This window comes from Exophiala bonariae, assembly GCF_035927105.1.
Source record: "Exophiala bonariae strain CCFEE 5792 chromosome Unknown scaffold_9, whole genome shotgun sequence".
Lineage (NCBI taxonomy): Eukaryota > Fungi > Ascomycota > Eurotiomycetes > Chaetothyriales > Herpotrichiellaceae > Exophiala > Exophiala bonariae.
In genome coordinates this window covers 304,155-320,417 of record NW_027042484.1, presented here as the reverse complement: position 1 = coordinate 320,417, position 16,263 = coordinate 304,155, and the positions used below count along the sequence as shown (strand labels likewise).

Below are 16,263 nucleotides of genomic sequence, written 5' to 3'. Positions count from 1 at the left end.
TTCCTCGTGCACAAAATGTCCGTTCGAGTCGGATTCCGATGGCAATCCGATCGGGATCATGCCTTACCGATCCCAGTCTCAAACGCTCTCCATTGCGTCTACTCAGACTTCCATGCGAAGCGGATCAACCATCCATACAACTATGGAAAGGAAGCAATGTGAGTATAACTCATGTGAACCCGGGACATTGACCCACACACGCGACTACCAAGAGGAAGGCATTTACCATTTTGGCGTATCTTGCACAATCATCTACCCAATCGTATTAGTGCGACGGATCCGTACAATTGCTTTACAGCAAATGCAACAGATCTAGATGAAGTGCAACGACACCCAGCTGTGATAGAGCTGCACGTCAACAGTGCTGACGATTGCGAGCTCATATCCTCTCTTCACAGACACCAATAAGGGTTTACCAAAAGCCCAAATTATTGCGCGCTGTTTACGCAGCCGCACTTGTACACCTCGGATTGTGATCCTGCCCTTGAACATCCAAAGAATAGTTCACTCTTCCCCATGAAGTTAAAATTTAACTAACATTATTTAGTACTTAGAACTAATACTCATCAGTCGTCCCACATCATATATTGTGAACCGGATTATTTTATCAACAGAAAAGACAAAAGTTAAACCTGCTCAAGCTGCCTTTCGGAAGGACCACTGGTACTTTTGCCTTTCTCCGCAATACTACCGTGCATTCCTGCTGCAGTACTCCTCCTCTTATCCATTCTCTTTCTCCTTCCGATTTCCAGCTCTTGTGCAAACTTGCTCTTGAGCCGAAGGTGTTCACCTTTGAAGTAGAAGTAATATACAGGAATAATGACTAGCACAGCCAGACAGGCTAAGATCACTGAAGGATATATCAGGTGCCTGTCTTCGCCACCGACATTCTCATAGACTGTAATTGGCGAATGTTAGCAAACAAACTGCATGATGACATGGTGGAGTTGGAATCTCGTGGGAAAACTCACATGGATGCGCATACAAAGCAGCAATACCAGCGAGAAAGTCTCGAGCCAAGTCATTGCCACCAGTAGCAGATGCTGCATACGGTCCATAGGCGGCAATCATGTAATCAATACTCGACTTGTAAACTGCATAGTTAGCAATGCCAACGATTGTTGTGAAAATAAGTGGTGCGATCCAGTGAACTTGGGGTGGTCCGAGCGAGGTCCATGCGAAGCCCATCAGTCCGATGGCAAGCAATGGAGCTAAGTAGAGGAGCCACCAAAGACGACTTTCGGGGGTAAGGAGGTCTGGATTCCTCTTGCGTGTCTTATTATGATGCCATATCACCGGGAGATAAGTGAAGTAAGCAATAATGTAACCGATCAAAGAGCTGGAGATATTGGTTAGCTAGGCTGCTTCCAAAAGTGATTGACGGGAAGAGAGGCCTTACGAGAGAAAGCAAAGACCAATCTGGTAAGTCTGAAAGTCCCATTGTTCAAAAACGGGTGTAAATGCTTCAAGGAATGTGAAAATAAGAGAATCTGAGAATCCAGACAGTAGCGACAAGAAGAGGACGATTGGCTCAGTGAAAAACATCAACCAGGGACGCCACCAGATTTTGCCGACTTCTTTCCAGCTGAAGCGCTCTTTGAAGGGCTTTAGCTCGTTGGGGCCATAGACGTTGGGATCGCTACCGTTCTTGCGACGCTTCTTCGCTTCGCGGTCGAGGAGGATGGTGACACGGGTTTCTGGCACAAGGAAGAAATGTGCCACTTGTACAATGCCGCCCATGATAAGAAGCGTCCAGAAAATCCAATACCATTCTCGGTATTGACCTACAAAGCCTCCAATGACTGCGCCGGCAGGAGCCCCACCAACCGAGGAGAGAATGACGAATGCAACAGCATACTGAAACCCGGTATCCTCTGGTTGATATAAATCGGCAATGACACCAAGAGTGACGGAACCACCTGCAGTGGAAAGACCACCCAAGGCTCGTGCAACCAAGATGGAGCCAAAGTTTGGTGCTAAAGCACATGGGAGTTGCCAGATATTGACAAGAAAGAGCGATAACTGCTGAGTCGGCCATCGACCGAGTTCTTCGGACCACGGCGCCCATAGCTCACAACCGATTGCATAGAATATGAGGAAGATTGCTTGACCTAATCTGGCCTTTGTTTCAGAAACCCCATACTGTTCGGATATCCCCTCGACGGCGAAGCCATACATCGATGCGTTGGAATTCATCGAGGTTTGAATCAGAAGGATCAACACCAGTATGGACCATTTTCTCCACTCAGGCAAGCTGTAGCCTAACTTATCATAGGCGTCATCCTCGGTGAGCTCAATCTTGCCGTCTGCACGCTCAGTTGGAGATGCATCCTGACCTGTTGCTGTCAAGTCTTGGCCAGCAACACCAAGCACGGATTGCTTCTGGCCCGGTGTCTCATCAACGGTCGTTTTCTCGTCATAATGTTCTGCCTCATGGTCGGATTCCCCCTGAACCGTTGAGGATCTCGTAGAGCCTGGCATTGTGACTGACAATAATCAAACGTCGGGCCAGATTAGTAGAGACGGACATGCAGGATAGTGTAGGGTTAGGGGTAGTCCCGTTCTTGAATAGCCGGAAAAAATAGATTCCTGCCCTTCAAGAAAGTGAGAACGATGCCAAATGGAACAAATCTCACAAGGATTATGCCAAAGCAGGCTTTGGTAGATATAACGTAGATAGCACATATATCAGGTATGACCTCACAATCAACAAGGCCGTTATATCAGGGGGGTCAGCCACGTACTAACCGCCATCCCGCAATGACTACGCTGCGGGGCAACCCGCAAATGGCAGGGAACTTCATGACCGTCTGCAATGGTGCACAGCAGTGGCCCCGGCCGGTCAGAATTCATCGCAGCATATTCGTGGATGGCCTTGCGTATATGACGTCGAATCTATCATCGAGATCTTAAGATGGCAAGTCATCAGAGAAGCAGACACAAGAGACGGCAAGAGAAATGCTTTGTCCTGCAAGATCATCAAGGCGTCTTCTTGGGGTTGCCAATCCAACACAGAGATTGGACGACCGTGAACTTTGGCGCCGTTAGGCACCATGACCTTGCTCCTGGGCATCCTTGGCTGGCAGACATGGCGCCCTTGGCAATGGTCCATGGTATCTGATGACGTACTAAGTAGTCTGTTATGGGATTGCAGAATCATCATCAAGAGAACGCGTCTTACAGAGGATGGTAATAAAGGGAGAGCCTAGCTGCAAGTGAAAAATTGACCATGACGGAGCTGCAGATGGATTATGGTCTGTTGTATGTCTGATTCTCGGTCACGTGGGAACATCAGCTGACTCACCTCGGGTGCTTATTGTTACCATGCCGAAACCTTTTTGGAAGGTCAACCGAACTTCCTCAGGGGTTGGCTTTGCCTCTGGCTTCAAGTTCTCGGTATCTCGAATGGGGTAGTTCTTCTGATTGATGCTCTTGACTCAGTTAAGAATGCTCGTTCTACCGGCTCTGGCAGCCATTTTTGTTCTCCTACTATGTCTCAAAACTTCTCCTTCATCGTTCGTGGAGGCCCAACAAGACAGCCTCGGGCGCATCAATGTTCATGAGTTGCTCCAGCTTGTCGAACCTAATTTGCTCTCGGAGGACAATAACACGAACGACTTTGCCCCTTGGTCCTACAAGCCAATTTGCACTCGATTTATCGACAGTATTGGCAGCAAGCTTTGCGTGTATACCAGCAGTACATTCGGCAACTACAGGGGTCTTTCAGTTTTCACGACCCCTGAGATCTCTCGGAAAATAGCTGCTTCAGTCTCATTCCGCAGCCCGAAAAGCCTGGCTGATCATGCACTCAACGTGGTCGAATCTAGGTGGTATACGAAGCCTACTCCTGGAAAAGGGCTAGGCATGTTTGCTGGAGACCATATCCGACCTGGAGAGAGGGTCACGGCCAACACACCTATCCTAATAGCCTATACCGAGGGCTTCCTACCCAAGGCTGAGCGCGAGGAATACCTCCGCATTGCCGTTGACCAACTGCCGGGTCCAACGAAGAAATCGTTGTTGGAATTATCTACTCTATATGATGATCGTGAAATTCCAATTCAAGGCATCATCAGTGGTAATGCTTTCGACTTGCAAATTGATGGCAACGGACATCTTGCAGTCTTTCCAGAAGCATCAAGAATCAATCACGCTTGTTCGCCAAATTCTCAATTCCGAGTTGACTCGTCTCTGCTTTCACATTATGTTGTCGCTGTACGCTCAATAGATAAGGATGAAGAAATCACCATAGCATATTCCAATCCGCTCGAAGACCATGCCCAAAGACAGCAACACCTCAAACAATCATTCGATTTCACCTGCAGGTGTTTACGTTGTTCTCAGGGTCAAGAAGCAGATGCGGCCTTGAACGAAATAGCCGAGTTGCAATTAATACTTTCAGACTGGACACCATCTTCCGAGGCTAGCATCAAGAAAGCCGAAAAATTGGTCAAAACGTATCAAGATCTCGGTCTAGAGGGATACATGGACCCTGCATACTGCCATGCCGCATTGATGTACAATTCTGTTGGGAGTATTCGGGGCGCAAAGAAGTACATTGATCTAGCGATTGAGGCTAACAAACTGAGACTTGGACCAAAATTATCAGATCTTGGGGCATGTGACAACATGGTTGATGAATTTCAGAGCCACTGGAGCTGGAGGAGGAGAAAGCCCGTGTAAAGGGTTAAAACGCAAAACCCAACGAAGTTCATTCCAACGGTTTATCGACAATTCAGGCATTTATCACTCGCCAATCGTCCAATCTTTACAATTTTGGGAGGAATGAAACAATGCCTTCGGCCTCTAATGCCTCCTGGACAGATTTTCGTTTGGCCAGATGTGTGACCAGCTTGGTGTACTTCGGATACTTATCCATTATCTGGTCCTTGCCATAATTGGCCCAACGGTAAAAGACATACAAGAAGATGTCCACAACAGTGAAGTTGTCACCCACGGCATGCAGTCCGGCTAGGTCTGATTCGATCTTCTCAAAGCAATCTTCTATGTTCTTCCAACCTTTTGCCTTGACGGCAGGATACAGCGCTGGATCGTCGACATATCTATGTGGCCTCACAAATCCTCCAAATGCTTGGCCGTGCAGTGTGCCGGAAAGCCAATTGAGCCATTCGTATGTTCGCACAATCTCAATATTGGACCTGCCGAGCAGTTTTCTCTCTGGAGCCAGCTGGGATATTGCTGTGAAGATTGCCGGAGTTTCTGTGATAGTTTCTCCTTCGATCGACAGAACGGGGACTCGCATCTTGGGGTTGATCTTTCGAAAGCTCTCGGGAAGACTGGCGGTAAGCTCCACTTTTACGGCCTCAAACTTGATCCCGAGCTCTCTCAGCAGCACATGAGAAGCCAGGGAACACGCTCCAGGGGAGTAGTATAATACGATGGATTCCATGTTATCTTCCAGTTTCAAAGTCAATAGAAGTTCAGTCCTCTTCCTGGCAGCATCAGAATCTGGGACTTTGGCTCTTTTTTATCCCGAGTGTCTTTGAATCTTGCACGAGCGGATGCTTTCTTCCGCAGCCTTATTCCTAGAGTGGAAGCGGTGCCGACGGAACCAAAGCTTACACACCATTCCTCTATGAGACAGATTGCGGTCGCAGTACGGTATGTCTGGAACCGAATACGTTTTCTACATCCATCCCGCCAGATGTATCACCAAAATGAACCACCAAACGAATCAGCGTGATGCAGATCTGCACCAACCAAGCGCATTTCAGACGCTGTTCGCTGCATCTCTGTAAAGGCCACCTGCAGTTTGTTGCGGGAAATCTACCTATTCCGTAACCGTTATTACAAAGATGTTACTAAAGTGCCGAGGTTCAGATGGAGAAAATCAAGGCTGACAGAATTTGCGAATGCCTTCGATCTCCCCCCGCATGGATCATCACTAGATCTAGCAGCATCTCATCTTCGTCGATTGTATTTGTGTTGATCCCTCTACACATCTCTCTACTATTGATGGCCACAATATACTAGACGAGTTTCGCGTCGTCCATCACTTAGCCGACCTACTCAGGATGCGGATGTCAATAATCATTGCTGCCTGATGCAGTTGGAGAAGAGGCACATACCACTCGTTCTTACTTTGTACAACCTAAATATCACAACTTGGCTTTACCCACGGCGTCTCCATATGAAGGGGTTTTCTACCATTTTTGATATGGAGACAAACGCGATTGCGACTGTTACGCATCACCACCACAGCACTAATCACCGGTTCAAGTCTAGGGTTCATCATGCTAAGATGCATGGCAGCGTGGCATGATGGGTAGCAAGCTTCCTGTAACATTGGCGATTGAGGTATTATCTTGCGCATCAAGCACGCAGGTGATCCATATAATATGCTAACAGTATAATGATTGGTGGCTGAAATGACTTCTTAACAACCAGCTATTCTGCCAAGTCAATAGGCATGGGCATCTCACCTCACAACTTCCGAGTTACTATGAGGGATGGAGTAGTGTTCTGCGCTCTGGAGGGCTTCATCCATTGACACGGGAAGAACTGTACGACGGCAAAGTCACATGTTAATAGTCCTATTCGACGCGGAATGAAGAATAGGCCACCAGCCAAGGTTGAATGATGCTGTCTGGAAATGCTTTATACCAATCTCGAGCTTGCCCACACTGGCTAAAGTTGCTCTGAGAAAGCAAGATGCAAAGGAAGGGGTTGTGGTCCAGAAGGTCGTCCTGTTCGTCCTGGAAGGCTCCGCTTTGCCCAGTCTGCCCAGCCTTGCCGAGAACTCTTGGCCCGACGATCAGACTCCGCTGCCGCACAAAGGCGTCATGCATTGTTGACCATACGTTGGTGGCGCTCCGCTGAAAGTCTGTCCCGATGCTACCCCTTCTACTTGGCAAGGCCACAAGGCATATCGAAGCATGCTCAAGTGATGAAAGAATGCTTCTTGCATTCCGTACCCCGCCCAAGAAGCAGTGGGGATTGGGGATAGCTGACCTGTGACGTGCCTTGACATGCCCACTTTCACAAGTTCGCTTTGGCCGATGTTACACTCAAGTCATCCAATATCGGGGAATGATGAGCATGGTTGATCCGGTGAAACGGCACAGTTTGCCTTGCCGGACAAATCTATTTAGATTTCGCATGCCCTTCGTGTAATCTGTCTTTCTCTGATTGCCGACGTCGTTGGTACACGATTTCATTTCTCAACATGGACAGTAACGAGAAAGCCCAGTCATATGAAGATGGCCCCCATCAGGAGCAGCGGCAGATGTCGACTGCTAGTGGCCGCCGCCGCTCCACAGTCACGGATGTTAACATGAACAAGAATTTGGACGCCAAGTGAGTTAAGACGCTCCGATTCTTGTTTGTGCCATTAACTCTTGATCAATCTTGAGAGGTCTTATTCGTGCTAAGCTTACTGATTACTTTTTAGAATCTCTAATCCTTTAGGTGGTATCCCAAAGGATGTTTTGCTCGCAGATGTTACCGCTTTTGCAGAAGAAACCGGCCTTACCGAGCATACTGCGATACTCAGAAAGGGTGCACTTGTCGCCCAAAACCCAGGTATGACTGGCATGACATTCACTTTGTTTAGTCTGACATATAATAGGTGGCTATGAAAGTCTTGATCTAGAGGAGGACGAGAAGGAGGCACTGCGAATTGAAGTCACCAAAAAATGGAGTCATCCATTCAAGTTGTATATGACCGTTGCTGTCTGCTCCATTGGTGCTGCTGTGCAAGGTTGGGATCAGACTGGTTCGAATGGTGCAAATCTGTCCTTTCCCATCGCCTTTGGAATCCCTGATGGCAACACTTTGAGCGATGGTTCACCCAACCCAGATGCAGAGAAGAACCTATGGCTAGTTGGAGTCATTAACGCCGCCCCGTACATGTATGCACTTATCACCCTATGCTGCGATGATATTCCACTGACACATTGCGCCTGACTAGTGGATCTGCTTTTATCGGTTGCTGGCTTTCGGATCCTGCCAACAAGTACTTCGGCCGACGTGGTGTTATCTTCATCTCCGCAATTTTCCTCATCCTGACTCCCATTGGAGGTGCTGTTAGCCAAACTTGGGAACAACTTTTCGCTACTCGTATCCTTATGGGCATTGGCATGGGTCTAAAAGGCTCAACTACACCTATTTTCGCCGCCGAAAACTCCCCAGCGGCCATCCGTGGTGCCTTGGTTATGACATGGCAGTTCTGGACGGCCTTCGGTTCGTACCATGATATTGCATATGTTGGTTGTATTGCTAACAAATGAGGCAGGTATTTTCTTGGGCACCGCTGCCAACCTAGCGGTCTACAATACCGGAAGCATTTCTTGGCGGCTACAACTTGGATCTGCCTTCATTCCAGCACTCCCCCTAGCTGGCCTTGTATACTTATGTCCCGAGTCTCCCAGATGGTACATCAAGAAGGGACGTTTCTCAGACGCCTTCAAGTCACTTCTCATTCTTCGAAATCATCCCATCTTGGCAGCTAGAGATCTTTACTACATCAACGCCCAGATCGAGGTCGAGTCAAGCATCGTTGGTAACACTAACTTTTTCAAGAGATTCGGCGAGCTTTTCACCATCCCTCGTGTACGCCGCGCTACCCTGGCGTCTTTTGTTGTCATGATTGCTCAACAGATGTGCGGAATCAATATTGTAGCATTCTATTCCTCGACGATTTTCCGAGAGGCTGGTGCTAGCGACCTCGCTGCTTTGCTCGCCAGTTTTGGATTCGGTGCGGTCAATTTTGTCTTTGCCATTCCCGCCTTCTTCACCATCGACACCTTTGGACGGCGAAGTTTGCTACTTTTCACGTTCCCACAGATGGCCTGGACGTTGCTCGCGGCCGGCTTCTCATTTTATATTCCCAAGGAGAGCTCTGCTCACCTGGGCGTGATTGCTCTTTTCGTTTATCTGTTCGCGGCATTCTACTCACCGGGAGAAGGTCCAGTACCCTTCACATACTCGGCAGAAGTCTTTCCCTTGTCTCACCGTGAGGTGGGTATGGGTTGGGCCGTGGCTACCTGCCTTTTCTGGGCTGCGGTACTATCAATCTGTTTTCCCCGAATCTTAGATGCCTTCACCCCAACCGGTGCATTTGGTTTCTTTGCGTAAGTTCACACATACTCCTCCATCGCCGTTATCTAACATGTAATGCAGTGGCCTCAATATCCTGGCGCTCATTATGATTTTCCTATGGCTTCCAGAGACCAAGCAACGCACACTTGAAGAACTTGACTACGTCTTTGCTGTGCCAACAGGAACTTTCGTCAAGTACCAGACCGGCACATGGCTTCCGTGGTTCATCCAACGCCATGTGTTCCGCCGCAAGGATGCGAAGCTGAAGCCGCTCTATCATTTTGAAGGTGTCAAAGAGAATCTTACGGACGAACAAATTAAGAACAATACCCATGAGGAGTTGCGGAAGTAAATAAAGGAGCGACACTACGTCCGGGGCTGCGACAGAGTTCAAGTCAGTCATAGTCTCTAGATTCTGTCAACCCACGCCCGAGCTTCTTGGTGTCCAGACAGTGTACACCGGTATGATCCAGTCGATGTTGAATTGAAATTGATTGAATAGCTTCAGTGGTTTGTACTGGTAGCTAGACATTGGGGAATGATCCCCCTTAGCCTAATGACGAGATACGAACTAGATAATCTATCGTGCAGGGTACCTGTTGCAGTCAAGACCTTCCCAGAAAGATACGCACACGTTCCAAACACTGCTGCAGTGAGAATGATCCGCTCCTCTGAAGAAACACAAGGAGTTGAAAATTGAGGCTGATGCCTGCAGTTTCGGGTGAGAAGAGCTGCTAGGTAGTAGTGAAATATTTACATCTTTCTTGCTCCTGTCGAAAGCTCCGCGGACTCGATTCCGGACCTACGAGAGTCCATGCCAATTCTGCTATGCTGCCTACTGAGATTCCAGGCTCTCAGGTACTAGTCCCGAGGTCTTTGGCGCATCTCCAAGCCCGCTAATCTGACAATCTTACCGCTGATGGAGCGCAAGGCTGGTCAAAAATATAAGCCGAGGTTTGTTCGGGCCAATGTCAACGTTGACCCCGCATAAACTATTGGAGTAGGTTGTGAGAGTTTACGACCACGTACTGTACGATCTCAATCGTGACACCTGAACAGTAGTATGCATTGAAGGAATTCTTGATCATTGTTGGCGGTAGTCCTACAAAGTTCTATATCTGCAAGGTGCGGCGTTGTTGCTGAGCGATCATCACTTCAAAGATTTCCCGCCAAACGTCTCGTTCCCCAAAGCCATGTCGAGCACTAAATCACAAACGAGTGGACGACATGATCTTGACGACCGAGCGCTGGGTGATTATCTTCTAAATACAAATGCGATCCCGGGGCTAAAGCTGCCTCTTTTGTCAACAAAGATTGGTTATGGACAGAGCAATCCTACATATTTCGTCGATGACGCAGCGTATGTCTTGGACAGTCCTGCAAACTACCCTGCTTCCCTGCTTGATCACTCGGTTTGACGATTTTCTCTTTAGGGGACTACGATTCGTGCTGAGGAAGAAGCCCTCAGGGCAAATCATAAGCCCGGTAGCACATCAGGTCGATCGAGAATTCCGAGTCCTGAAAGCTCTGGGTTCTGTGGAAGGATTTCCTGTCCCCAAGGTCTTCGCACTGTGTATGGATAGTTCTGTAATCGGGACTGCTTTCTATGTGTGAACCCCTACCTAACATTGGCATTACTATTACAAGATTCCTAAGTATTCGGTCTTCATTCTAGGTTATGGAATTTGTCAAAGGTCGGATAATCACAGACCCAGACTTGGGCGACCTTTCACCATCTGAGAGACGCCAGGCGTGAGTCCACTTTATCAGTCCCGACAACCGAACCCCATTGGACTGACCGCAAGATTAGTTGGTTTTCCCTCATCGAGACCCTTGCCTGGCTCCATTCTATAGATCCAGATGCTGTTGGACTTGAGGGATATGGTAAAAAGACCGACTTCTACGCCAGACATTGCAACACATTCAGCCGCATCGAAGCTCAGCAAGCAAAGGTTAAAGATGTAAAGACGGGTCAAGAACTAGGAAGGGCCCATGAGCACTACGATGAAATTATGGGATACGTGAGAAGTAATCTACCGGGTAACCGCTACGCGATTGTGCATGGAGACTTCAAATTCGACAATGTTGTAAGTATTAATGCCTACGTCTAATGCTATCTGGTTTGTCATTGATGTCGACCAGGTCCTCCACCCAACAGAACCACGTGTTATAGCGATCCTCGATTGGGAGCTATCGACAATTGGCCATCCGCTAATGGACACGGTGTATGTTGTCAGCCCATTCTGGAATCAGGACACGAAGCTTGGGCATCCCTCCGCTGCATCTCAAAAGTCTCCTTACTTGTCGGAGAATAGGGCGTCTAGCGGAATGCCAGACCCAGACGAATTGCTGGACCGTTATGCTAGTATAATAGGCTTTGATCTTCGAAAAGACGGTGGTGGAAAGGACTGGGATGTTGCAAAGATATTTCATCATGTCCGGGGAGGGACTATTACTCACGGGATCCAAGCACGAACAATAAGTGGGCAGGCAAGCAGCGAGTTTAGCCATATCTACTTCGAAAACACTAGGAAGAGTCTGGATGCGGCATTTGCCAAAGTCAAGGCGCTGACGCATTTGAAAACTGGCAAATCGAAACTCTGAGTCGAATAAGTTTCGGCCAGGCTAATAACACATTGAGTTGTAGAATGTGATTTGGCCGAATGTATAGTACTAGATATTGAGGTATATAGAGCTTTCTTATCTATCGATTTTGAAAGGTTCCCCAACGCTGACGACTCGAATTACTACTGCTGCAAAAGTGAAGGGGATTTCGAACATGTTGACGATATTTACAAAGTGCTCTGATCAGTTGGTATAATAGTCCGGTTCAACCCGGTCCCCCGTACCCGCCGATTCAAAACCCCGTACAACCTCGGCGTACTCGGCTTCCCCACAGAAGCTAGGTACTTCCACGATAGATTGATTATTCACTTAGACAACAACTTCAAGATTCGACAAGTGATCGACTCATGCAACTGAGTCAGTGCAATCTCGACGAGTAGGCTACAGCGTGCTTCTGTAGTGATGTTGGGCACCGATCTTGCATCGAAGCGAAATCGTACGCGAGAAGATTATCATTATTTTCTCGAATACCGACTGCGATGGTAAGCAAGCCTCCTCGGCTTATTCAGAAGCAGAGGCAATGCTCAACACGTGCAGGGACGACAATGATGTCTTCGGGCACATGAATAATCCCAAGTATGGTGTGTTATGCGACAGCATAGCCAACCAATACTTGATCGACAAATGTGACTACAAGACCTCGAAAAGTCCCCAAGCAGCAATCATCGTTAACACGTATTTCGACTACTTTGGTTCCGTTGAGTATCCCGGTGTATTAGAGCTTGGACTTCGCGTTGCCAAGCTTGGAAAGACCAGCGTTGTTTACGAGGTGGGAGTATTCAAGAAGGGAGATGAAGTTGTCAAAGCAGTTGGTGGATCAATGCATGTTTGGGTGGAGGCAAAGGATGGCAAGCTAGGTCGACCAGCCGAGCAAGGAATGCCCTCAAACGTGAGAAAGGGGTATCTCGCCTTGACTGAAGACGGAGCACAGAAACCGAAACTGTGAAGCCCTACCAAATATGTACGGCTCCAACTACGACACGTCCTGGCCGAGTCAATCCACTTGGAAGGACTGCTGGAGAGCCTGGGCAATAATGCAGGCACTCCTGTATCTGCTTCCCTATGATTACTGGATGCTCCCTTTCGCGCCGGCATGGCGTTCATTTCAAGTTTATGGAGGTTACCTTCATCTCAGATTGTTCAGAGAGATTTCGGGCCTTCAATGGCGCAGCAATAGAATATCATTTCCGAAATTATTGTCAACGAAGAGTGCCAGGGATGAGACAGCCTGAGGCCATACTCGAGCTTGGGGTAACTAGTTGACTACATAGGTAGTTAGTTACCTGGGCAGGCCTAAGCCGCCCACAAGTCGGACTCGTAGGCTTCTGATAATGCGGGGTGATCCCCCCTTCGCCTAAAATAGAGTGCCTGCCTGCTTACTCGATCCCTTTTCTGCCAAGCTAAGAAGGAGAACCCGCTTCCCCAGATATCTTCGTCGTAGCGATCGGTCCATTCACACATTGCTTTAGCTGACAGAACAGCGATTTTTAAAGTCACGAGCTCTTTCCCCAGTGATTCCTAACCCCTGTGCTTGGCCATGGACTCGAATCAATCGAGGAGTGCCAACGCAAACCCCCATTTTTGGCTGCTCAATGTGAAGCACAAATTCTGCCATCGAACCAGGCCATTCACGCACAGTTGTGACATTAAAACAATATGCTCTGAAGTACCACTGGTTGCTGGAGTGCTTTACACTTCTCACAGGGCAAGAGTTTGTGCTTTTTCGTGGCGGAGAGTGATGCAGAACGCCGGCCCCTTCAGAAGAGTGTCTCGAACTTCCATAGCTTCCCATGGAAAGTTTGTTCATTTCATCCAGCCAAGGCTTCGAGTCCTCTTGGGCCATGTGCGATAGTTGATCAGAGCAGTGACACAGCCCCCTTTGCAACTGTCGCGGCTTCTGGTAAAGCAACAATCAAAATGCTCGGATAGAGGTCACCGAGGCTCCAGAACCTGGTGCAAACGTTTGATTTGCTCTGCTCCGAGTTCCAAGCCTATTGGCATTGCCTCCTCACAACAACGTGTCTTGTAGGGAGTAAATTTCTCCCAATTGCATCGAGCACAAGGCGCCAAAGCTGGGTTGCCAGGCCAGATTGTGAGGGTGCCAATGTCCAAGTCTTGGTTCAAACGTGGGGTAATTGCTTAATTACCTCAACTCCCAAGACAGTCCAAGCATCCAAGATCTTGGACAGATATCATCACCATGTACGGTCACTGGGATAAAGGTCAGCTCGTCCGGGGTTCAATGGGTCCGGCCACCTTCCTCTGTTCGTGCCTCCTTCAGCTTTCATTTCCTGGTCTTAACTTCAGCGACTATCACGATGGCGGCTACCTATGAACCTGAGAAGGTCGACGAAGCAACCCATGATGAGAATGAGAGAATCGCAAGCCAATCACCTCCGTCCTCTGCAAATGACTTCGATGTTCAGAATGAGAAGAAGCTGATGCGGAAGATCGACTGGAGACTGCTACCAATTCTTGGTGCTCTTTATTCAATCGCTCTGATTGACAGAGTTAATGTAAGCTACACTTTCAATGATGGCCAAATAGTTTTCTTCAAGAACCACTCTGATTTTGCAGATCTCAAACGCACGCGTTGCAGGCATGGGGGAGGACCTAGGTCTTCACATCGGGTCGCGATACACCATTGCGCTAGTTGTGTTCTTCCCTCCTTACTTCTTTTTTGAGCTGCCATCAAATATCATTCTCCGCCGTGTTGGAAGTGCCAACTGGCTTTCTTTCATCGCCTTTGCTTGGGGTACGACAATGCTTGGGCAGGGCTTCGTTAAGAGCTATGCTGCCCTCGCCGCATGTCGTGCGCTCCTTGGTCTGTTCGAAGCTGGGTTCTTCCCTGGTTGCGTGTATCTCGTTACTTGTTGGTCAGTAGGGAGCTCTCACACTGATATCCAGGTAGATCCGGTATTGTATCACTCTAACACGCGTCCAGGTATGTAAGGTACGAAGTACAGAAGCGGTTGGCCGCGTTCTATCTCGTCTCTGTGTTTGTGGGTGGATTTTCCAACATCCTGGCCTATGGCTTGATGCAAATGGAGGGCGTCGGAGGCCAGAGAGGATGGCAATGGATCTTTGTGAGCTTACCAAGTTTCCAATCCTCCAATACTCATGGCTAACGTAATTCCAGATTATAGAAGGTCTTCTCACGCAACTCGTGGCGATAGCAGCATGGTTTCTCATCATTGATTTCCCTGACAAGGCTCACAAGAAGCACTTTCTCACAAGTGGCGAGGCTGCATTTGTGAAAGAAAGAATTCAGATCGACCGTGGGGATGCAGATCCGGACCCTTTGACATGGGCAAAATTCTTCTTCCACCTTAGAGACTGGAAGCTGTGGATATTGTAAGTTTTGTACTGCTGCTTGAGAATTCACAAGTACCAACTACTAACCCATAACAGTGCACTCATGTTCATGTCAACCACAATGCCAGCATATGCATTTGCTTACTTCACTCCCGTCATCCTTCGAGTAGGTGCCCTAATTATCCCAAGTCAATTCTCTTCCGTGGTTACTAAACTTCGTTCAAGGGAATGGGCTTCAGCGCTGGAGTCGCCAATTTGCTGTCGGCGCCTCCAGTCATTACAGCTCTCCCGTGTGCTTTGTTCCTTGCTTGGATCGGGGACAAATACCACGTCCGTGGACCAGTCATTGTGACCCAATCCTTAATCGTCATTGTTGGTCTCATGATCACGGCATATCATAAATCCAACGGTGTGAGATACTTTGGTATCTTCCTCGGCATTGCTGGCTGTCAAGGCAATGTGCCTGCAATACTTGCCTACCAGAGCAACAATATTCGTATGCAGAGCAAGCGCTCTGTGGGCAGTGCCCTTCAGATCGGATTTGGTGCAATTGGTGGTATCATTGCGAGCACTGTCTTCCGCGAGAAGGACGCGCCTCGCTATGTACCTGGGCTGTGGGCCACAGCTGCCCTACAATTCTTCATCTTTGCTCTGGTGGCTTGCAACACGGTTTACTTCCGTCGCAAGAACCGCCAAGTGGACGATGGTACTTTGAAAGAACCAATCGAGGGACAACCAGGATTCAAATACACTCTCTGAGAACGACTCCCCATGAGAATCCTGGTAGTAGAGGGCGCGCGAGTGAGGTGAGGTGGGTGTGTACTGCGTTGGGCGCTCAAACGGACCGATTTTGTCGATGCTCTCATGGGCTCCTGAGAGACAGCTCAAAGATCGGTCTCAAGACCACTACTTCGGTGGTTGAGCGGCTGGAATCTGTTGTTTGTGCCATCAGGGAATATCGGACACACGATTTGTGCACTTAGACGTCTCTCAAGATGCCCCCTGTCCAATCTGAAAGCAATTTTGCGAGCTCCTTATCGTGAGATGTCAACAATGTCAATCCAGTGCGAAGATCTATCAAAATTGCAGATCTCTTACTTAACAGGCTTTCCTTGGCGTGGCTGTCATTACTGTCGGGATTTAGCTACTCGTGATTACGGCACAGGACTCACTGACAGTGTAGCACCCGAATCTCCCTGACCAGCTTCTCTTGTATAAGAATAATGATGAAGATTCGAAGAATGCCCACCCGTACCCAAAAGA

The 16,263-nt window shown here is 48.4% G+C and overlaps 7 protein-coding genes across 7 annotated transcripts; 5 read left to right on the top strand and 2 right to left on the bottom strand.

Moving 5' to 3' along the window:
- Positions 1-626: 626 nt before the first annotated feature.
- Positions 627-2,481, bottom strand: LTR84_012948 (uncharacterized protein; the record flags this gene model as incomplete). Its single annotated transcript, XM_064856454.1, has 3 exons — positions 627-898; positions 972-1,339; positions 1,400-2,481. 3 exons carry the CDS (start codon positions 2,479-2,481, stop codon positions 627-629), a joined length of 1,722 nt encoding a protein of 573 aa, XP_064707630.1.
- Positions 2,482-3,447: 966 nt separating this feature from the next.
- On the top strand, positions 3,448-4,683 carry LTR84_012947 (uncharacterized protein; the record flags this gene model as incomplete). The annotated part of the gene is made up of 1 exon (XM_064856453.1): positions 3,448-4,683. One exon carries the CDS (start codon positions 3,448-3,450, stop codon positions 4,681-4,683), a length of 1,236 nt encoding a protein of 411 aa, XP_064707629.1.
- An 85-nt stretch (positions 4,684-4,768) lies between these two features.
- LTR84_012946 (uncharacterized protein) lies at positions 4,769-5,410 on the bottom strand (the record flags this gene model as incomplete). Its single annotated transcript, XM_064856452.1, has 1 exon — positions 4,769-5,410. One exon carries the CDS (start codon positions 5,408-5,410, stop codon positions 4,769-4,771), a length of 642 nt encoding a protein of 213 aa, XP_064707628.1.
- A 1,776-nt stretch (positions 5,411-7,186) lies between these two features.
- LTR84_012945 (uncharacterized protein) lies at positions 7,187-9,412 on the top strand (the record flags this gene model as incomplete). The annotated part of the gene is made up of 6 exons (XM_064856451.1): positions 7,187-7,317; positions 7,412-7,542; positions 7,589-7,871; positions 7,931-8,202; positions 8,255-9,092; positions 9,142-9,412. 6 exons carry the CDS (start codon positions 7,187-7,189, stop codon positions 9,410-9,412), a joined length of 1,926 nt encoding a protein of 641 aa, XP_064707627.1.
- Positions 9,413-10,253: 841 nt separating this feature from the next.
- LTR84_012944 (uncharacterized protein) lies at positions 10,254-11,664 on the top strand (the record flags this gene model as incomplete). Its single annotated transcript, XM_064856450.1, has 5 exons — positions 10,254-10,420; positions 10,494-10,668; positions 10,736-10,812; positions 10,871-11,147; positions 11,203-11,664. The coding sequence occupies 5 exons, from the start codon at positions 10,254-10,256 to the stop codon at positions 11,662-11,664; spliced, it is 1,158 nt and encodes a 385-aa protein (XP_064707626.1).
- Positions 11,665-12,205: 541 nt separating this feature from the next.
- On the top strand, positions 12,206-12,631 carry LTR84_012943 (uncharacterized protein; the record flags this gene model as incomplete). Its single annotated transcript, XM_064856449.1, has 1 exon — positions 12,206-12,631. One exon carries the CDS (start codon positions 12,206-12,208, stop codon positions 12,629-12,631), a length of 426 nt encoding a protein of 141 aa, XP_064707625.1.
- A 1,372-nt stretch (positions 12,632-14,003) lies between these two features.
- On the top strand, positions 14,004-15,759 carry LTR84_012942 (uncharacterized protein; the record flags this gene model as incomplete). The annotated part of the gene is made up of 6 exons (XM_064856448.1): positions 14,004-14,201; positions 14,263-14,561; positions 14,630-14,771; positions 14,825-15,039; positions 15,097-15,166; positions 15,226-15,759. 6 exons carry the CDS (start codon positions 14,004-14,006, stop codon positions 15,757-15,759), a joined length of 1,458 nt encoding a protein of 485 aa, XP_064707624.1.
- Between the last annotated feature and the right edge of the window lie 504 nt (positions 15,760-16,263).